The 23,588-nt window shown below is 40.2% G+C and overlaps 1 protein-coding gene across 1 annotated transcript in view; it reads left to right on the plus strand.

Annotated features, from left to right (window-relative positions):
- smad4b (SMAD family member 4b) overlaps window positions 1-23,588 on the plus strand; it is a 112,366-nt gene that overhangs the window by 60,421 nt on the left and 28,357 nt on the right. The window contains exons 7-9 of the mRNA XM_072252196.1: window positions 8,038-8,151; window positions 12,547-12,597; window positions 14,523-14,706. Coding sequence (XP_072108297.1) covers window positions 8,038-8,151; window positions 12,547-12,597; window positions 14,523-14,706 — 349 coding nt within the window. The remainder of the gene's footprint in view (window positions 1-8,037; window positions 8,152-12,546; window positions 12,598-14,522; window positions 14,707-23,588) is intronic.

A 23,588-nucleotide genomic window follows, 5' to 3' on the forward strand; every position in this document is an offset into this window, starting at 1 on the left:
ATGTTTGGCAACAGTCTCTTGTCCCAGTTAAGCAGCATAGTGCCCCAAATAAATGAAGTTGTCCCAAATAAGTAAGTGACTGTCACAATTAACTGATGGTCCAATTAATCGGAATCCACTGTAGTCACAGATGATTAAATCCTCTGAGGCTAAGATTAAATGGCAGTTTGACTCATTCAAATCAAGGCATGCGTATCACATACATCGTGTGTGTTTGATGGTTTCATAAAGTATAGTGCTAGTTTGTATTGTTGGGCTCATTCTTATGCAATTTTTTAATTGTTGTTCCTGGTATTTTTTAAAACTGATTTAATTTCAGGCTCTACTTATGGAACACAAGAGATTCTGCAGATTTTATTTTATTTATTTATGACAGCGCAGAATAGGCCCTTTGGGCCTTTCCAGCCCTTCAAACCATGCCACTCAACAACCCCCACAACATTGATTTAGCTCTAACCCAATCTTGGTACAATTTACAATGACCAGTTAACCTGCCTTGTACATCTTTGGACTGTGGGAGGAAACCGGAGAATCCGAATTAAATCCCACACATTCAGCGGAGAGCATGTACAGACTCCTTACAGAGGATGCTGGGATTGAACTCCAACATAATGGCATTGCGCTTACCTAACTGATATAAATGATCACATAATCACAAACAATTATGCACATGCTGGAAATCCAGAGCAACACACACAAAATGCTGGGGGAGCTCAGTATTTCAGGCAACATCTATGGAAATGAATAAACGGTCGATGTTTTGGGTCAAGGCTCTTCAGGGCGGAGAAGGAAGGAGGGGGAAGATACTAGAATAAGAAGGTAGGGCGAGGAGGGAGGAGAACAAGCTATAAGCTATTCCTGCTGAAGGGTTTCAGCTCAAAACATCAACTGTTTATTAATTTCCATAGATGCTGCCTGACTTGCTGAGTTCCTCCAGCATTTTATGTGTTTTGCTCTACTTTATGGAAGTTTATTTTGCTAAGTAATTAGTTGCTTTAATTGTTGTTTTGAGTTCAGTCTGCTGATTCAAAGTGCTTGTACTTGGGGATATATATCAAATAAAGAAGTTTAACCTGGCGAAAATGAGAGCTGTTGAAACAGATTGTTTTTTTTTTATTAAGAAGAGAGGCTTGACATCTGTGTTAACAAATCAGCCATGATGGAATGGTGGAGTAGGCCTAATTATGCTCCTATGTCTTATAGTAATGGAAGGATGTGGAGAGGTGGGAAAGCTTGGACCATTTGGGATGAATATCCTGTTGTTACACTGCTAATTCTGCATATTTGCTTGAATCTGCTTTTCTACAGTAACCACTCATGCCAGAGTTAATATGGTTAAATTCCTTTAAAAGCTTACCAACCTGCCTTGTTCTGAATATTACCAGTTAAACTTGTTGTTCATTCAAGTTTTTGTCCCATTGTGAGTTGAAACAGAATACATATAGATCGACGTTTGGAATACCATGACTTTATCAGTAATTAAATATTTAAAATCTTAAGAGGGTTGCTATGGAACAAATTTGTTAAACACATTCCTCTACGTTGTTCATTTCACTTTTCATCAAAGAATGGGGCCATTCATTTGGACCCACTCTTGTTGCACTGATACACTCGATGATTTGATGATGTTCTGAAAATTCTTTGCACATTGCTCTAAAATTGTGACTCTCGGGAAGCACGGCGGGCCTGTTTGGAAATGCGTGTTTACGATGAGCTGCCTCAGTTTGGTTGCTGCTTGCGGCTGGGAAATATATGGAGACATTTCACGACACAGAAGCTGCCATTATGTGCACCAAAACAAAACTTCAGACGAGAAATTGTATAGAGGTGCAGCACCATGAGGAGGAATTGTTCAGAAAGGACAAAACCAAACACTGTCCCATAGATGGCAAAAATCAAAATTGTGGTGGCCAATTGTTTGGAAAAAAAATCTTTATATGCTCTTCTCTGTACCCAAGATATGTTTGAGAGGAAGTAAGAGTGATCCAGCTTGCATTAAATCTGTGCTGTCTCTGCATTGGAAATAATTGCTGGAGGGATGTGGAGGAAGCAGGGTTCACGCACAATATCCTGAACCTGTCAAAGCCTTTGGCAAGAGGCAACACAGGTGTGCCTTTTCATCATACTAGAGACAGTCATCCTTTTCTCACTAAGTTATCTTAAAATCTATCAAAATCGCTAAATCGCTGTGCTAATGTCATCTTTTAAACTTTGCAAATCAGGAAATAGGTCCAATATCCTTTGAATGCATCAGACATAATACTACCAACTCTTGGTGTGTAGTGAACATGCGCAGACTAACCAACAGCTGTAAGACATATTTAGCTTGTGATGACTTTAGCTTGTGGCAGCACTCCCAGATTTTCTTATAATTCTCATTTAATAAAACATTAAACTCAGTTTTCCATGACTTAAAATCATTCCTCATTATCGCAAACCCCTCCACAATTTTTCCCTCTCCCCTCAGTAAGAACAGGCCGAACCTCTTTAGCCTCTTGTAATGGGCTAGGAGTCATCCATTTTTCCCCCTCTGAATCCTTTCATATGAATGTACTTGTCCTCCTGGATAATCGATATATGCTGAGATTCCCGCTTCGCCTGTTTTTCTCACAGATACCTCGACGGATCCGAACCTTGTAACCATTGAAGATGAAGGTGATGATGAGGATGATTATGAGGAGCCCCAGGAGATTATTCATCCAGATTCTCCGGGGGATGATCCAGATAATGGGCCAAATAGGTGGAGGTCTTCGAGTTGGATTCCTGAAGAGACTTTGTTAAAAATTGAGGAATGTCACAGTGCCATGTTGATCGACGGTTTCCAAAGGATCGAAGAAGGAATTCATGGACTGCGCCAAGACATGAATGAGCACATGGAGAATTTGTGTGGCTCCATCGAGTCTCTCCGTACACCCCTGCAACTAATAGGACAAACCCTTCGGGAACTTCTTGCACACTTGCAGGCCAGTCACCGGCCAGTGCAGGTGGATTCGGCAACTTCACATACTGAAGCGACTGCAGAGCCTGGTCCTTCCAGTGTCTCTTTAGAAACAGTACTTGGACAGAGTGAAAGAGGGCCATTCAAGAAACAAAGAATTAATTGAAGATAGGTAGATCTCCATGGGACAGTTTTTTAAAAATCTTGTACATATTAGCTTTTCTTGGAAAGTGTGGTCTTGCCTTAAAAAATGTGTGACATCACATATGTAGGTTTGGCTTCCTATAAAGGAGGTGCCAATTTCTTTTTTTAAACAAAATTTATTTTTGCCTTTTACTATTTTGCGCACTGACACATTCCCTTTCCAGCCCATCAAATGAAAACCTGACATAAACAATCATATAACCACGAGATTCTGGAGATGTTGGAAATCCAGAGAGAGTGTGTGTGTGTGTGTGTGTGTGTGTGTCTCTCTCTCTCTCTCTCTCTCTCTGTCTCTGTCTCTGTCTCTCTCTCATACACACACACACACACACACACACACACTCGCTCTTACGCACACACACTCTCGCTCTTACACACACACACAGACTCGCTCTTGCTCACACACACACAAACACACACACACACAAACACACACACACACACACACACACACACACACACACTCTCTCGCTCACACACACAAGTACACACACACACAAACACACACATAAACTCACTCTCTCTCTCACACACACACACACACACACACACACACATCTACCTAGAGGAACACAGCAGGTCAGACGGCATGCCTGGAAAGCAATAAAGAGTCAACATTTCATGCTGAGACCCTTCACCTAGTCCTGATGAAGGGTCTTGGTTCAAAGCTGGAGAGCTTTATTCTTCTCCATAGATGCTGCCTGACCTGCTGAGTTCCTCAGCTTTTTGTGTTATTATAAATCATCACATTCTGTCATGTAGTTGCGCTGTAAGTTACCATAACGGAAAGTTTAGCTATGCTATTTTGATTACTATACAGTATTTTAAAGGACTATATAATGTGGAGAATGTTGTAGACATGTATCTGAGAATGAAAATCCCTCTTCAGACCACCAAGTTTACTCTTTAAGTGGCATGTCTTGTGGTACAGTGTATTTGATTATCTCTGCTGGTCTTTATGAGAATGAAGGACCCCCATGCCTGACTTCAAGATCTTTGCATCTAAAAAAAGAACAAAATCTAAGAAAGGGTGAGGTCAATGATATGTTTGGAATAAATATATAGAGCTATATGTGTTTATATACATATACAGTGGATTCCAGTTAATTGAGATTCATCGGGACCAGTACATTTTGGCCCAATTAAGTGGCTACCCCAGTTACTGACGGAGGGATTCATCGATTGTACATTGCAGTATTCTTTTGATTGACTGTAAATAAACAAAATCAGCACAAGCTCCTAGTGCAGATAATGGACTGCCTTCATACAATTTTCTAAGATTGTATCATCCAAATCTTCATTTTCATTGTAGCATTAAAGATTATTGTTGATGTCTTCAAATTCTTTGTAGTTCCTAACTTGTTGAAGTAGTGAAATTGTTTCATTTTCATTCCCAGCCATCTCTAGCATCTCCAAGAGTGAAAGCTTGAAACCACAGTGAACAAGCCTGTTCCAAATCGTCTTACTGCTTATTTCTTGCTAGCTATCACTGACAAAAATCACTACTTTTTGAACACAAGCTCACGCAACTGATGCTATCTAAAAACTGTTCACTCTAAGTGTAGTGTCTAAAGCGGCACGAGTGCACACATCTGACACTAGTTAGAAATTGTTCAGCAACAGACACCTTCCCCAATTAAGCGACATAGTGTCCCAAATAAATGAAGGGAACCCTGGCTATTTTGTCGATTTGTTTTTGTTCTTTGAGTTGTCCCAAATAAGCAGCCACCCTGATTATCTGATGGCCCAATTAACCAGAATCCACCGTATAAAGTTATATCTGTTTGGAATACATATGTAAGGTATGGGTGCTATGGTAGGGTGGTGGTTAGCATGACACTATTACATCTTGGGCCATTGGAGTTTGGAGTTCAATTCTGGTGCCATCTGTAAGGAATTTGTATGCTCTCTCCACGAACACTGGGTTTCCTCCAAGTGCTCCAGTTTCCTCCCACAGTCCAAAGATGTGGATTAATTGATCATTACAAATTATCCGGTGATTAGGTTGCTTGGTGGCTTGGCTTGTTGAGTTGGTAGGGTCTGTTCTGCACTGTATAAATAAATAATAAATAAAATTATTCCTTACGTTTGAGATTAAAATGAGCCAACTTCACTTGACCCTCTGATTAAACTTGCCCCATTGGGACTGGAAGACTGCAGAACCTGTGATATGTACTAATCCGGGGAAATGTTCCAAGGGACAATGTTCCCACTCCTCTCCTCCAGCCCACCTTGATAATGCAATGGTGATATTATTAATTTTGCACTTAGTATGTTAATACTTTTCAGATTTGTCTGAATTGTGCATGGGTATTCCCTTGGTTAGATTGGCTTTGCGTTAGATGTTGGAATAAAAGGGTTATGAAGCTACTTTGCATTATGTTATTCTGTCTGGCTTAAGAAATGGTTAATTGGATTTAACAGCACCATATTCTAGGCAGCTGTAAGATGGCTGATGCATATTAGTATTGACAATTGAAATAGTTTGAGTTTTAATTATGCAGATTATGGGGACCTCATTACAGTGCAGAAGCAACTCAGATCCAGGTTTCAGAACTCCATAGATCCTGCTTGGGTTCTGCATAAACTATGGTGTTAGATTTGTATTTCAGAACAGTTAGGGTGTTCACTCATTAACTCCTCTCTTGACTGTGAAGTGTGGGTTCTGCAACTTGGTCAGAATGTTTTACAGGAGAAAGAGTGGTAGTATGCATTTAAAGAACGATTGTAAAGATTATGTTAAGAATGAGGGGAGATGTAATCTGTTACACTTTGACAAATCTTTTCCTGTTTATTCCTCAAAGCTTTAGACATGTTGGTAATTTTCATATCTGAAAATAATAGCTACAATTTCTTTGCTGAGAGGCACTTAAAACTAAAACTTATGGACACTATTCATCCATAAGATAAAGCTCGTTTGTAGAAGTATTCTGTTATTTGACCTACGTGCATCAGTAAAACTTTTTATTAAAATTACCTGTGCATTTAATTCACCATTTTAATTGAAGCAGTTTTATTATTGGCTCAAGCAACACACATCAAAGTTGCTGGTGAACGCAGCAGGCCAGGCAGCATCTATAGGAAGAGGTACAGTCGACATTTTGGGCCGAGACCCTTCGTCAGGACTAACTGAAAGAAGAGATAGTAAGAGATTTGAGAGGGGGAGGGGGAGGAGGGATGGAGCCAAGAGCTGGACAGGTGATTGGCAAAAGGGATGTGAGAGGACCATGGGACAAAAAAGAAAAGGGGAGGGGGGGAACCCAGAGGATGGGCAAGGGGTATAGTGAGAGGGACAGGGAGAAAAAGGAGAGAGAGAGAGAGAGAAAAAGAATGTGTGTATATAAATAAATAAATGGATGGGGTACGAGGGGGAGGTGGGGCATTAGCGGAAGTTTGAGAAGTCAATGTTCATGCTATCATTTTCGAGGCCATCCAGACGGAATGTAAGGTGTTGTTCCCCCAACCTGAGTGTGGCTTCATCTTTACAGTAGAGGAGGCCGTGGATAGAGGAGGCCTGCTACATTCACCAGCAACTTTGATGTGTGTTGCTTGAATTTCCAGCATCTGCAGATTTCCTAGTGTTTGCGTTATTATTGGCTCAACTGCCATGAGTTTTTCTATCAAGTTCAGTTTTCTGATCTGCAAATATAAAATTATGATGAAAATTACAAATTTACAAGTTTATTTGTTTGTAGTAGAGGGAATTTGAAATGATGGCGTTTAATATTGAGCATAATCTGAATATTTCATGAAGAATTTATATACAGAGCAAATTTCAAGTCTAATAACACATCTTTTATCGCTGGCAATAAAGGTTTACTGTTCTGACAATTTCTGACCATTTGATGTACTTATACTCTATACAGTTGGACTGCTTTTTATCTCAAATAAATCCTTATAATGAGCACCATTGTTATGGAATCCTTTCACGTAAGAGTCTTTTGACATTTCATAATAGCCATAATTTCTTTCCATACTATGAAACAGGCATTGCCTCAGCTTTCTGTTCCAGAATGTAAAGAGTATTGTGGGGTGTTGAAGTTAATATTAAAAGACTCATCCTTGTTTCTTCTTGGCTTATTGGACTTGCTGGGACCTAAGCTGCCAACAGCAGCTTGCCATAGTCCGCTATTGTGGGCCAGTCTTTCAAATTGTCCCAAGGTGTAGACCATCTTTGAAGATCCTTCATCTCCTAGGATGAGGTATTTGGAGCTTCGGTTGGCATTTCTGTAGTGCTGTGTCTTTACGGATGGGGTTGCTAGAGCCATGCCCAACCCTCCTGATTTCACAGCTAGGCTTGGTACCGTCCATGGAGGAGTTAAAAGATTAATTCTTGTTTATAAATTCACAATATAACTAAACATTTTAAATCAAAATTCCTCTCCATTATATTAAAAGTAGTTCTTCAAATGTATTGCATGTTGACAACTGATTTATGTATTTGATTGTTGATGATATTGGGTCTCTATTTATTTCACTGAGAAGCAATTACAATGGGCTTAATTTCCTGGTCCTATATGTAAACGGCGTGTAATATTAACAGTAGGTGTGATTGTCCCTTTATATTTTATTCAATGTTAGGCCTTTTGATGACACAGGTTTTTTTTTTAAGGTGGTTTTTCTCAACCCCATTTTTAGCACCTTAACTGGGTAAAGCTATATATCAAAAGAAGCACCAAAAAACTGATATTTGGATTATATTGATATATTTTGGTGAAAATGTAATTGAATATTTCTGCTGTAATGTTTATTTAACAAAGATTATATCCTTATATCTTCCCACTGTATTTACATATTTGAAGATTGACACCTTTTTAAATTTGTAAATTAAATATTTGATTTAATTGTAAAAATTCATATGCAACTATATCTTCCCAATTTGTAACTTTTAACAGATAGCACTACAACTTGGACTGGAAACAGGACAGCAACATTTACACCAAGCATGCCTCATCACCAGAATGGACACCTTCAACACCATACCCCTATGCACCATACAGGCCATTACTGTAAGTCATTGTGATCAGAATAAAAATTGCTATTAGGAAAATGAAAGGAAGTGAAAGATTTAATTTGTATCGTACATTTTGGACTGCAGCATTATTTTGTGTTAGTGTGCTGATGAAGTCAATAGTGGTTGAAACAATGGGTTGGGAACTTCTCTACATTTTAGTTTCTTAGTGTGCAATGGTCTTGATCAATTTATTTAATTGGAATCCCTAGATTTGTCTTTCAATCTGTTATTTATTTATTTATTTATTTATTGGGATAGTTCACGGAATAGACCCTTCCAGCCCTTTGAGCCGCACCACCCAGCAACCCCCATATTAATCCTAGCCTAATCATGGGACAATTTACAATGACCAATTAACCTACCAACCAGTTAGGCTGTGGGAGGAAGCTGGGGAACCTGGAGGAAACCCATGCAATCACAGGGAGAAAATAGAAACTCCTTACAAACTGTGGCGGTAATTAAACCTGGGTCGATGGCTCTGTAAGTTGTTACTATGCTATTGTGCCAATGTATTTGTATTGTTAACACATTAATTTTACATTAAAATTTACTTAATTTAAAAAATTTCATTTTCCCTTTTAGTCATTACAAATGATGAATCTCAGTGTTGTATTTGCCAACGTACATGTATTTTGATAATAAGCTTACTTTGAACAAAAGGAAGGTTTAAAACAGCTTACGTAAAATTGCATAAAACTCCTTTCGAAGTGCTTCCCAGTCTTCTTACTAAAGTTATTTGCACATAAAATTCCAACATAGTTGATGTCGATCACCTGTGTGCCATTAATTAGTTCATTCAACTTTTAAGACAGCATTACATTTTAGAGAGGAAGTTCTGAAGAATGGGGGGGGGGGGTGGACCTCATTAAAACCTATTGAATATTGAAAGGCGTAGACAGGGTGGATGTGGCGAGGATGTTTCCTCTGGTGGTGGGGGGGGGGGGGGTGCGGTCGGTCTAGGACCAGAGAGCACAGCCTCAGAATTGAGAAATGTCTATTTTAAACAGGGATGAGGAGAAATTTATTTAGCTAGAGGGTGTTGAATCTGTGGAATTCGTTGCCACAGTTGGTTGTATCATTGGATATGTTTGAAACAGAGGATGTACAGTACAGGAACAGGCCCTACAGCCCACAATGTTGCACCAGACCAATTAAGTTAGTAATCAAATGGCCACCTAAACTAATCTCATCTGCTTACACAATGTCCATATCCTTCCATTTTCCTCACATTCATAAAGGCTTCAAAGGTTATTAGAAGATAGGAGGATGAGGTTGAGGAATAATAAATTAATGATGATGTAATCACAAAGCAGACTTGATGGGCTGAATGTCCCAATTCTGCTCCTGTGACTAATGGTTCATGGACTGTTCAGAAGTCTGATGGTGGAGGGGAAGATCACTGAGTAGTCTTCAGGTCTCATAAATATTGATACGTAGTAAAAGAAGCAATTTTATATTTATTTATTTATTGATTGATTGATTAGCAACATAGTACAGAAAGGAATTTGGAAAAAGGAGGTCTGCTTCATTGGGATAAATGGGCTAGTATAATTTCCACACTTAGGCCATAAGATATAAGAACAGAATTAGGTCATTTGGGCATCGAGTCTGCTCCACCATTTCATCATGGCTAATCTAATTTTCCTCTTGGCCTCAATCTCCTGCCTTCTCCCTGTATTCCTTCATGCCTTGACCAATCAAGAACCTATCAACCTCTGCCTTAAATATATATAAAGACTTGACCTATCAAGTCGATCAAGGTTTTTCAGCTTTCAATATGTTTCAATTAGGCCACCCCTCATTCTTCTGAATTCTAGTGAATACAGGCCCAGAGCTATCAAATGCTCTTCATATGATAAGCCATTCAATCCTGAAATCACTTTTGCGAACCTCCTTTGAACCCTTTCCAGTTTCAGCACATCCTTTCTAAGATGAAAGCCACAAGGGACTGTCCTATTTCTGTTTCTGTTCATACTGTACTTTTCAGTACAAATCTGAGTCTTGTCACTTGCAGAAGCCCTCTGATTTCTCTGCGGTGGTTGGGTGTATCAGAGATGGGCAGGAGTCAGAGGACAGGAGACAAGTTTGTGGGGAGGTACAGGAGGAATCACCTGCTGCTAAATGTGGCCAAAACCCGGGAGATGGTGATTAATTTAAGAGGAAGAGGACTGTGATGAGGCCTGTATACATTCTGGGAGAAGAAGTTATGGTGGTGGAGGAGTACGGATACTTTGGTGTTCACCTCAACAACAGACTCGACTGGAAAACCAACTCCAAGGCTGTTTACGAGAAGGGGATGAGCAGACTCTTATTTCCTAAGGAAGCTGTGATCCTTCAATGTGTGTAACAGGATGTTGGCGATCTTTTACCAGTCTGTTGTAGTGAGTGCAGTCCTCTTTGCAGCTTTATGTTGGGGGAGCAGCATTGATGGTGGTAATCCAGAAAGACTAAATAAGTTCATCAAAAAGACTGGATCGTCCTCGGCTACAACCCCGACTCTTTTGAGTCAGTGGTGGAGAGAAAGTCACTAAACAAACTATTATCCATCATGGACAATCAGTCACATCCTCCCCATGACCAACTGAATAAGTAGTTGAGCACCCTTTTGAATAGACTCATTCAGCTTGCTGTCACAAGAATTGTTACAAAAAATCTTTCCTACCAAATGCAATAGGCATATAAAACAGTTCATCTCAATGTAACAGGAGAACTCACATCGTAGTACAGTATTCTCTGTTTTATTATTTTGTACATTACTATTGCACATTGGTAAATTATTGTATATATTATGATTCTGTACTTATTATTAATATATTTATTATTGCAAATTGTGTTTTTAAATGTTGCTGCTCTAACAAAATAATATCCCACTTGGGATCAGTAAAGTACTTATTATTATTAATATTATTATTAAGGGGCTCAAAACTGTTCACAATATTCCATGAGGCCTCACCAGTGCTTTATGAAGTCTCAACATTACATCCAAGCTTTTCTATTCTAGTCCTCTTGAAATGAATGCTAACATCACATTTGCCTTCATAAAAAGATCTATGAAAGATCACATCACACTTGTGTGGCTATTCCACCTTATTATCTAGACCATAGATCATTACAGCCTTCGGCTTACAATATTATGCTGAACCAATTAGATGAGTAATCAAATTGCCAACTAAACTAATCTCTTCTGCCTTTACAATGTCCATATGCCTCCGTTTTCCTCACATTCATGTGCCTATCTAAGCACCTTTGAAAAGTTTCCAATGTTTCCGCCTCTACAACCACCCAAGGCAGCGCATTCCAGACACCCGTCCCTTGTGTGAAAAACAACTTGCCCCGCTCACTTCCTTTGAAATTATGCCCTTCACCTTAAATGTATGCCCTCTGGTATTAGACATTTCAACTCCTGGAAAAAGATATTGCCTGTCTACTCTCCCTATGCCCCTCATAATCTTATAACCTCTATCAGATCTGTCCTTAGCCTCCAGCGCTCCAGAGAAAATCAGCCAGGTTTGTCCAATTTCTCACTCTAGCACACGCCCTCTAATCTAGGCAACATCCTTTTCTGTGTCTTCTCCAAAGCCTCAGCATCTTTCCTAATGGGGTGACCAGAACTACATGCAATATTCCAGATATGGCTTAACTAGAGATTTATAAAGCTGCAGCATAACTTCCTGACTTTTGGACTCGATGCCTAAACTAATAAAAGCAAGCATGGCAAAGTTCAGAGTTCAAATTTATTTTGGAAGTATGTATATATGTACTGCCTTGAGATTCTTCACCTCTCACAAAACAGAAAAAACAGAATAGAATTCACAATAAACACACACACACACACACACACACACACACACACACACACACACACACACACACACACACAAGACCGCTACATCATATCCATTTTGCAAAGGAAGTCGTCCTGCAAATAGTAAAAAAAAAGTAATCAACAACACGTGAAACATGAATTGCAGATCCCCAAAAGTGAGTCCACAGCTGCAGAGCCTGTTCAGTGCTGGGGTAGGTGAAGCCCATACAGGATCCTAATGGCTGTAGGGCAACAACTGCTCCCAAACCTGGCAGTGTGGGACCCAAGACGCCTGCATGTGCCATGTGTCGTCTTAAACATCCTATCAACCTGTGTAACCAATTTTAGGGACTTTGAAGTACTGTTGACTAAAATAGTGCATTTCATTAATGTAGTGAGACTTTTTAACAATATTCATTTTGCCACTGTTGATGTCAGAAGTACAGACATTATAGCCCATTTTAAATGAATTAAATTGTCAGTTTAGTTCATACTCTTAAAACAAATCTTTTCTACTCATAGCGTAGTAATTTGTGTGTGTTGTGTATTTAAATTATAAAATTACATGCAACTTTCTTTCCCTAGGGGCAGTACATAATGAGCTTGCCTACCAGCCGCCCATATCTAATCATCCAGGTTAGTAAAAATGATATCTGACGGCTGCATTATCTACATAGATACTTATAATTTGAATCTTGACTGAAATGTATGTTGTTTCACTAAGTTAGAAGCAGTCAGTGTTTAGGAGTGATGCTCCAAAGGTGGAAATCCAACCTGTCAGTCCACAGCCTCCTCTACTGCTGTGATGAGGCCACTCTTGGGTTGGAGGAGCAACACCTTATATTCTGCCTGGGTAGCCTCCAACCTGAGGGTATGAACATCAAATTCTTGAACTTCCTGTAATGGACCCCCCCCCCCCCCACTTCACCTTTCCCATTCCCGTTTCTCTCTCTCACCTTATCTTCTTCCCTGCCCATCACTTCCTTCTGGTGTTCCTCCCCTTCTCTTTCTTCCACGGTCTTCTACGGTCTTCTACGCTCTCCTATCAGATTCCCCGTTCTCCAGCCCTGTATCTTTTTCACTAATCAACTTCCCAGCTCTTTACTTCACCCTCTTCCCCCTCTCCCAGTTTCACCTACCTACCTTGTACTTCTTTCTCCCTTCCCCCCCACCTTCTTAACCTGACTGCTCATCTTTGTTTCCAGTCCTGACAAAGGATCTTGGCCCAAAACTTTGGCTGTTTATTCTTTTCCATAGATGCTGCCTTGCCTACAATTTGTATGTGTTGCATGGAAATTTATCAGTGGTTTTTCAGATGCACATGACATGGATTGAGAGATCTATGAAAGATCAAAAAAAAGTTATGGGCTCCATTTTAAATATATACTTGAGAAAAGAAGCCTTATGAACTGGACAATTATATTAATAGTTGTAAAATAAATGCATGAATTATAATAGTTCATTATCAAAATAATTGCTTGTATCTACCTGTTAATTCAGATTAATCCCTGGAAATAGTCTTTAAGATCTTAAGATTCACTGATGCAAGAAAGGCTTTTATGCTTAGGTATTCAGAGCACTACCACATCTGAGAGAAGCTACTTGATATAGCCACTGGATTATCTGTGATGTGTAGATTGAAAAGCTTCAGAGTGCAGAAATTGCTTGAGGGTTGCCGGAGATGAGAGTTTCATATCTGCTGTTCTGGCCATTCATGTGCATCTTAAAATCACCAGTCATCACGGTTAAAATGGATCATTTATTGAGGTATCAGGAAGCTTAGTGAAAGGGTCCTGTCTCAAACAGAAAACAGCTCTTCAATATGTGTTGCTGTATTCTGCTTGGTGAGCAAAGCTATGTATATGCTTGCAGATCTTTTTCAGGCAAAATTCAACCAAATCTGATGAAGAAGAACTTTTGCTGATGTTCCAGAGTTAATGTTGGGTGTCAGTGGTGTGAAGCACTACGTGATTTCTGGATATGACCAGGAAGCATGTGATGCATCAGGCCATAGATCTATCACATTCACGAGGGTGTAAGAGTCATTGATGTCATAGAATTATACAGGATGGAGCGAGCCCATTTTGTTCAAGCCTTTTAAACATTAATTGTATGCATTTCTACAGCTCCCTCTGACAGCCTGTTCTGTATGGTAAAGGTTGTCCTTGGATCCTTTTTAAATCTTTCCCCTCTGTTATTTATGCCCTCTTTGATTTTATATACTTGTATATTTTAGCAGTGCATGTGATGTGGTTATGAATATAACCTGATATTTCATCAAGTAAGTTTTGAATTCTGGTCTAGTAGTGACAGGTTAGTAGATATGAGAGTCTTTCTTTCCTCACAAATTGAAAGAGAAATGTATAATTTGCAAATCTACATTTAAATTGGATAATTGAGTTCTGTAAATAGCAGGCCTAATATGATGATTTTATGATCCTTTAATTCTTTTCCCATTTTCAGAATGAAATGATTGACTATATTTTTGGGTTACAATATGATTTTTATTCTCGCCGAATGCTTAGTGTTAAATCGTAAAATTCTTTCAATCCATTTTCAAGTTCCTGAATACTGGTGCTCTATTGCCTACTTTGAGATGGACGTTCAGGTTGGAGAAACATTCAAGGTGCCCTCTAGCTGCCCTGTGGTTACTGTGGATGGATATGTGGATCCTTCTGGAGGTGATCGTTTCTGTCTGGGTCAGCTTTCCAATGTACACAGAACCGATGCCATTGAAAGAGCCAGGTAAAAAAAAAAGTTTAAGTTCAAGTTTAATTGTCATTCAACCATATATGAATACTCATGAATACAGACAAATGAAACAGTGTTCCTGTGAAGCACATATAGCACATAAAAAAGAAAATGAAAAGAAAAAGGGCCCATTTTAAGGAAAAAGTCAAAAGTGCACATTGGAACTCACTGATGTGGCCATTCATCAACCAGTGCCCTCTTTCGAGCGTCACTGACCTTTGGACCCTCGCTTCCAGTCCACTTCATCCGGTGGTCTACCAGCTCTCTCCACATGCGTCTTCCTTCTTCATCTCTCGCTGTCAAAAGACCATGAAAATCCCTCTTCCAGACCCACAAGAAAGGACAACATTCCTCTCATTGGATAGCCCCACATTCCAAAGCCCCGTTATCTCTAGTCATAACCCAAACATATACTGCTACAGAGAAACCATTACATTAGCAGTGAAACATTACAGAGTGGCCATTACATTAGCTGAAGGTTTTGCCATGGCCCTCACAGTCCCCTGACCTAAACATCATCGAGAATCTGTGGATAGACCTCAAAAGAGCAGTGCATGCAAGACGGCCCAAGAATCTCACAGAACTAGAAGCCTTTTGCAAGGAAGAATGGGTGAAAATCTCGCAAACAAGAATTGAAAGACTCTTAGCTGGCTACAAAAAGCATTTACACGCTGTGATACTTGCCAAAGGGGGTGTTACAAAGTACTGACCATGCTGGGTGCCCAAACATTTGCTTTGGGCCCTTTTCCTTTTTTGTTATTTTGAAACTGTAAAAGATGGAAATAAAAAAGTTTTCTTGCTTAAAATATTAAAGGAATATGTCGTCTTTAACTTTATGCCTTTTGGAAATCAGTTCATCTTTTACTTGCTTAGCTATTCACAGAAACCGAAATTTTGACCAGGGGTGCCCAAACTTTTGCATGCCACTGTATGTGCCTAAGACTTTTGCACAGTACTGTTAATGGGTGGATTAGTAAGTTTACAGACAATACACTTCATTATAAGGAGGATGTGGAGGCTATGAAGAGGGTTCAGAAGAGGTTTATCAGGATGCTGCCTGGATGAGAGGGCATGTGTTATTAGAAAAGTTTAGACAAACTAGGGTTGTTTTCTCTGGAACAGTGGAAACCAAGGGGAGCCCTGATTGGTTTATAAAATAACAAGAGGTATAGATAGACAGCCAGAATCAGAATCAGGTTTATTATCACTGACTATAAGACAGCAGTCCAGTACAAAGACATAAACATCTCCGCATGACAAAAGTAAATAGGACAAAGAGAAGGAATGTGGGGGGAGTGTTCAGAAATCCTATGGTGAAGGGAAGAAGTTGTTCCTAAATCACTGAGAGTGGCTTGCCAGGCTCCTATACCTTCTCCTTGATGGTAATTCTGATGAACTGGGTGTTAAAGATCTTCATGATGGATGCCACCTTCTTGATGCACCATATTTTGAAGATGGGGCGGAATAACCATATAACATATAACCATATAACAATTACAGCACGGAAACAGGCCATCTCGGCCCTTCGAGTCTGTTCCGAACTCTTACTCTCACCTAGTCCCATCAACCTGCACTCGGCCCATAACCCTCCATTCCTTTCCTGTCCATATAGCTACCCAATTTAACTTTAAATGACAATATTGAACCTGCCTTAGCCACTTCTGCTGGAAGCTCATTCCACACAGCTACCACTCTCTGAGTAAAGAAGTTCCCCCTCATGTTACCCCTAAACTTTTGCCCCCTAACTCTCAACTCATGTCCTCTTGTTTGAATCTCCCCCACTCTCAATGGAAAGCCTATCCACGTCAACTCTATCTATCCCCCTCATAATTTTAAATACCTCTATCAAGTCCCCCCTCAACCTTCTATGCTCCAAAGAATAAAGACCCAACTCGTTCAATCTTTCTGTGTAACTTATGAGATGAAACCCAGGTAACATTCTAGTAAATCTTCTCTGTGCTCTCTCAATTTTGTTGACATCTTTCCCATAATTCGGTGACCAGAACTGTACACAATACTCCAAATTTGGCCTTACCAATGCCTTGTACAATTTCAACATTACATCCCAACTCCTATACTCAATGCTCTGATTTATAAAGGCCAGCATACCAAAAGCTTTCTTCACCACCCTATCCACATGAGATTCCACCTTCAGGGAACTATGCACCATTATTCCTAGATCCCTCTGTTCTACTGCATTCTTCAGTGCCCTACCATTTACCATGTATGTCCTATTTTCATTAATCCTACCAAAATATAGCACCTTACATTTATCAGCATTAAACTCCATCTGCCATCTTTCAGCCCACTCTTCTAACTGGCCTAAATTTCTCTGCAAGCTTTGAAAACCTACTTCATTATCCACAACTCCACCTATCTTAATATCATTTGCTGAGTCTATCTGTCTGAGGCCTCCATCGGTCAGAGTTGACCATGGATATTTATCCTAGCTCTCTAGATACACAGGCCTGAGCAGTACAATATGGAGAGCAACCTGTTCTCATGCGGCAAGCTCTCCCTCTCCACGCATCTATGAACTCAAAGGAACGGCAGAGACTGAAACAGTTTGGTATCAGTAGTGTCACAGAAGTTGCCAGTCAGCAATTGAACTCAATGTGGAACTGCCTTAGGGACTTCAGCTCTGGATTTTTCCCTCAGGGTTTACTCCCGAACCCTTCCCCATGTGTGGGCATAGCTGCAAGGCAGCAGAGGTTTGAGATCAGAGTTTTAAGTCAAGTCTGTGATGTGGGAGAAATATCAGACACTTCAGGGCATAAATTTAGAAGTCGGGGAATTTATCAGAGATGAGCAGGGCAAGTTTTTTTACACAAAGAGTGGTGGGTACCTAGAATGCACTGCCAAGGATTATAGTGGGGACAGACATGATAGAGGTATTTAAGAGGCTCTTAGATTGACAAAATATGTAGAGACTGGAGGGAGAAGGGCCAGTTGCAATCAGAAGGAATTAGGTGTCATTAGTTTGGCACAGCTTTGCAGACTTTGCTGTACTCTTTTCATGTTCAACACTTTAAGAAATGTTATTGTGGGCCAGTGGATATAATACTTCCAGTTAACAAATTACCAAACAAAATTGTAAGGAATGGTAAGCTTGATCACAAAATTAAAATCTGTGCAAGCCCACAAGCAAGTGGGATTGTAAATGAACTCGGGACAGAATGCAACTTTAGTGACTGGGAAGATTTATGTGGTGGGTTCTGCTGGAAGGTACAAGAGACCTTGCTTTCATGATGAATTCACACTCAGTGCAGTAGTGGAACACAGTGTGGTCTTCTGCTGCTGTAGCCCATCCACTTCAAGGTTTGATGTGTTCTTTGTTCGGAGATGCTCTCCTACACAACAATGTTGTATCCCATGTTTATTTGAGTTGCTGTCAGCTTGAGGCATTTTCCTCTGGCCTCTCATAAACAAGACGTTTTTACCCAGAGTACTGCCGCTCACTGGATTTTTTCTTTGTTTTTCGCACCATTCTCTGTAAACTGTAGAGACTGTTGTACATGAAAACTCCAGGAGATCCGCAGTTTCTTCGATGCCTTGTCTGGCAGCAACTATCATTCCACAGTCGAAGTTGCTTGGATCACATTTCTTCCCCATTCATAAGTTTGGTCCGAACAACAACTAAACCTCTTGAGCATTTCTGCATGCTTTTATGCATTGAGTTGCTGCCACGTGAATGGCTGATTAGATATTTGGATTAACGAGCTGGTGTACCTAATAAAGTGGCCAATGAGTGTATAAATGATTTGGAGTTAAATATAATGGCCACATTTAGAAATTTGTTAATTTGGGGAGATGATCTTCTCGTTCAGTATATTAAGGAAGCAAAAGGCTACTTTATAAATGCTATACAGCAGAGAGAAATAGTTAATTAATAATCTGGCAGTTCTGGTCCCTCAAGGAAAAGTAATTATTCTGCTTAATTGAAAGTTATTTAGATCAATTTGAAGCTGAGTCTTTCAAACCAAGCCACCCACAGAGGTATGAGGCATCAGTTGACTGGTAGATTTGAAGATTAAATTAAGTAGAGAACGTATGATGGATAACAAAGAATTAGTACTTGGTTCATGACAAATTTTAAACCCTTTAAGGCATAAAACCTCAATTTTCATGGTCAACAAAAAATTTTTTAAAAACATACCCAATGTAATGCTTGTAATGTTGAAGAAAAGAACAACAAAGCTGTGCTTTGCAGCTTTTAAATTCTGTTACCTTTTTTTGAAGATTTTTGGTAAAATTTTAGCAAAGGAAGGTATTGAGAAGGGTAAGAGGAAAAGGAAAAGCCAAATCCAACTCCACTATGTGAGTGGAGGCCAAGTCATTGGCTATATTTATAGTGGAAGTTGATATGTACTTGATTAGTCAGGGTTTCAAAGGTTACGGAGAAGGCAGGAGAACGAGGTTGAGAGGGAATGAGTTATATAAGCCATGATTGAGCAGACTCATTGATCTAAATGGTCTAATTTTGCTCCTGGGTCTTGTGGTATTAGGGGAAGCATGATTAATCTTGCTAAGAGTATAAAAACAAATAGAAAAAAACTTCTATAGATAGGTTAAGAAAAAAATAAGTTAATATGGGATTATTACTAACTGAGGAATTAGCAATGAAATGAAATATTCAGTGAAAATAAGGTAGAGAAAACCTGCTGGGAAAAATGGAGAATTTAGTGGGTCTGAAATTTGCCAGATTCGCAGGATCTGCAGATGCCAAACCTTTACGAGAGTCAGATAGGGAGGTACTGCATGCCATGTTATTAGTGTTTATTTATTTAGAGACACAGCTCAGTAACAGGCCTTTCTGGCGCAATGAGCTTGTGCCTCCCAATTACACCCACGTGACCAACTATCCTACTAACCCGTACATCTTTTAACTGTGGAGGAAACCCACGCAGTCACAGAGAAAAATACAAACTGCTTACAGACAGCGGCAGGAATGGACCCTGGGTCACTGGCTCTGTAAAAGCATTGCACTAATGGCTACGCTACCATGTTGCCGTTCTTGTCATCTCACAAATTACAGAACAACTCTGGCATAAGGTGCCGAAGGTTTACTACTGTGATTTCTTATGTTCACTTTAAATGAACATACTGATTTTGATAGTGGAGAAACAAAGTACTTGAGAACTTCCACAAATATTCTTTAATACAGATCATGTGAAAAAGGTGAAATAGTTTAGTGATCCATTCAAAGACATAGAAACATAGAAAAGCACCAGACAGAAACTGGCTTTTCAGCCCACCATGTCTGTGTTAACAATGATATGAAATTAAACTGATCCCACTGCCTGCACTTGATCTTTATCTCTCTATTCCCTGCTTGTAGGTCGGTCTAAGTGCCTCTTAAATAGTGCTAATTCCCCTGGTTGAGGGCACAGCCTCAAAATAGAGGGATGTCGGTTTAGAACAGAGATGAGGAATGTCTTTAGCCAGAGGTTGCTGAGTTTGTGAAATTTGTTGTCATAGGCAGTGGTGGAGCAATGACATCAACACGGATGATGCCAGCAGGCGCAATAAACTGATTAGAAATGCTGACTCTAGGAGTTAAACTGGACACACTAAAGACTGTGGTAGAACAAAAGACCCTATGGAAAATCCTGCAATTCTGGACAATGTTTCTCACCCTCTGCATGCCACCTAGGCTGAACAGAGGAGCACTTTTCAGTAATAGACTAAGACAACTGCACTGCTCCAAAGAGCGCTATATGAGCTCATTCTTAACCCTCAGCCATTAGGCTCTATAATGTGTCAACCTATATCCGGGGAAGTAATGAGCCCCTCCTCTTAGACTGTTTGAGGTAACTAATTTTTGAAAATTCTTTCTTACTTCTCTTCTGATATTTGTATATCTGTGCACTTGGAATGCTACTGTGACACTGTAGTTTCCTTTGGGATCAATAAAGTATATCAATCTATCTATCTATCACCAGTGCTTTATAAAGTCTCAACATTACATCCTTGCTTTTATCTTCTGGTCCTCTTGAAATGAAAGCTAACATTGCATCTTCCTTCCTCACTACAAGCTCAACTTGCAAATTAATCTTCAGAGAATCCTGCACAATGACTCTCAGGATCCTTTGCACCTCAATTTTTTTTGTATTTTCTCTCCATTTAGAAAATATTCAACCCTTTCATTTCTTCTACCAAAATGTATGTCCATACACTTCCCAACCCAGTATTCCACCTGCCATTTCTTCGCCCATTCTCTTAATCAGTTTTATGTCGTTCTGTAACCTCTCTACTTCCTCAAAACTAGGTGCTCCTCCACTTCTCTTCATATCAGCTGGAAACTTTGCAACAAAGTCATCAATTCCATCACCCAAATCATTGACATATAACGTAAAAAGAATCAACCAAGTTCCCTGTGGAACACCACTAGTCACCGGCAGCCAGCCAGAAAAGGCTCCTTTTATTCCCACTCTTTGCCTCCTGCCAATCCTCCTGCTTTATCCCTGTTAGAATTTTTCCTGTAATACCATGAGCTCCTAACTTGTTAAGCAGCCTCATGTGTGGCACCTTGTCAAAGGCCTTCTGAAAATCCAAGTGCACAACATCAATTGATTCTTTGTCTATCGTGCTTGTACTTCTTAATTCCAACAGATTTGTTAGTGCCCTTGAGGGAACCATGATGACTGCGTCCTATTTTATCATGTGCCTCATACTTTGAGACCTCATCCTTAATAATTGACTCCCAACATCTTCCCAACCTCTGACGTCATACTAATTGGTCTGAGTTTCCTTTTTTTCTTCCTCTCTCCCCTCTTGAAGAGTGGAGTGACATTTGCAATTTTCCAGTCTTCAGGAACTATTCCAGAATCGGGTGATTCTTGAAAGGTCATTACTAATGCCTCCGTTTCTCTTCAGACACCTCTTTCAGAACTCTGGTGTGTTCACCATCTGGTCCAGGTGACTTATCTACCTTCAGACCTTTCAGTTTCCCAAGAACCTTCTCTCTAGTTATGTTAACTTCATATACTTCATGCTCCCTGGCACCTGGAACTTCCACCATACTGTTAGTGTCATCCACAGCAAAGATTGATACAAAATACTTATTCAGTTCATCCATCATTTCCTTGGCCCCTTTTACTACTTTTCCAGCACCATTTTCCAGAGGTCAGATATCCACTCTCTCCTCTTTTACATTTTAAGTTTCTGAAGAAACTTTTGGTGTCTTAATTAATATTATTGTCTAGCCACTTTCGTATTCTATCGTTACCTTTTTAATGACTTTTTTAGGTGTCTTTTGTTTTTTTTAAAGCTTCCCAATCCTCTAACCTCCCACTAATTTTTGGTCTATTATGTCCCCTCTCTTTGGCTTTTATATTGGCTTTGATTTCTCTTGTTAGCCACTGATGTGGCATTTTTCCTTTAGAATACTTCTTCCTCTTTGGGATGTATATACTGTGTTTTCTGAATTGCTTCCAGAAATTCCAGCCATTGCTCTTTTGTTGTCATCTCTGCAGTGTTCTTTTCCAATCAGTTCTGGCCAACTCCACTCTCATGCCTCTGTAATTCCCTTAACTCCACTGTAATACTGATACATCTGATTTAGCTTCTCTTCAAATTGCACAGTGAATTCTATCATATTGTCGCAAACACAAGGAAATCTGCAGATGCTGGAATTTCAAGCAACACATAAAAGTTGCTGGTGAACGCAGTAGGCCAGGCAGCATCTCTAGGAAAAGGTACAGTTGACGTTTCGGGCCAAGACCCTTCGTCAGGACTAACTGAAAGAAGAGCTAGTAGGAGATTTGAAAGTGGGAGGGGGAGGGAGAGATCCAAAATGATAGGAGAAGACAGGAGGGGGAGGGGGAGATCCAAAATGATAGGAGAAGACGAGGGGGAGGGATGGAGCCAGGAGCTGGACAGTTGATTGGCAAAAGAGATCAGCTGTCCAGCTCTTGGCTGCATCCCTCCCCCTGCTGTCTTCTCTTATCATTTTAGATCTCCCCCTCCCCCTCCCACTTTCAAATCTCTTACTAGCTCTTCTTTCTGTTAGTCCTGACGAAGGGTCTCGGCCCGAAACATCGACTGTACCTCTATCATATTGTGATCACTTTTCCCCACGAGTTCTTTAACCTGAAGTTCTCTTATCAATTCTGGTTCATTGTGCAAATCCAGAGTAGCTTATCCCCTAGGGGGCTCAACCACGAGCTGCTCTAAAGAGCTATCTTGTAGGCACTGTAGAAATTCCCCCTTCTGTATTCCAGCACCAACCTGATTTTTCCAATCTACCTGCATATTGAAGTTCCCAGTGACTATTGTAACATTAAACACAAAATAATCTGCAGATGCTGTTGTCAAAGGAACACTCACAATGCGCTGGAGGAACTCAGCAGGTCAGTCAGCATCAGTTGAAAAGATTAGTCGACGTTTCGGGCCGAAACCCTTTGTCAGGACTGAAGGAAGAACTTTGGGGAGGGTTTGAAGAATGCTGGTAGTTGAAAAAACAGTAATTTGAAAGACAAAGGGGTGGGGGAGGGGAAGCAGGGAGGTGATTGGCAGGAGAACAATAGTAGAAGGCGGTGGAACCATGAGGGAGCTGGGGGAAGGTGGCAGAGTGAAATAGGGATAGAGGAAGGGAGGGGGAGGGAATTACCGGAAGTTGGAGAATTCTATGTTCATACCAAGGGGCTGGAGACTACCTAGACGGTATATGAGGTGTTGCTCCTCCAACCTGAGTTTAGCCTCATCATGGCAGTAGAGGAGGCCATGTATGGACATATCTGAATGGGAGTGGGAAGCAGAGTTGAAGTGGGTGGCTACCGGGAGATCCTGTCTGTTGTGGCGGACGGAGTGGAGGTGCTCGACGAAGCAGTCCTCCAGTCTGCGTCGGGTTTCACCGATGTAGAGGAGGCCGCACC

Source organism: Mobula birostris, chromosome 3 (genome assembly GCF_030028105.1).
Source record: "Mobula birostris isolate sMobBir1 chromosome 3, sMobBir1.hap1, whole genome shotgun sequence".
NCBI classification, from domain to species: domain Eukaryota; kingdom Metazoa; phylum Chordata; class Chondrichthyes; order Myliobatiformes; family Myliobatidae; genus Mobula; species Mobula birostris.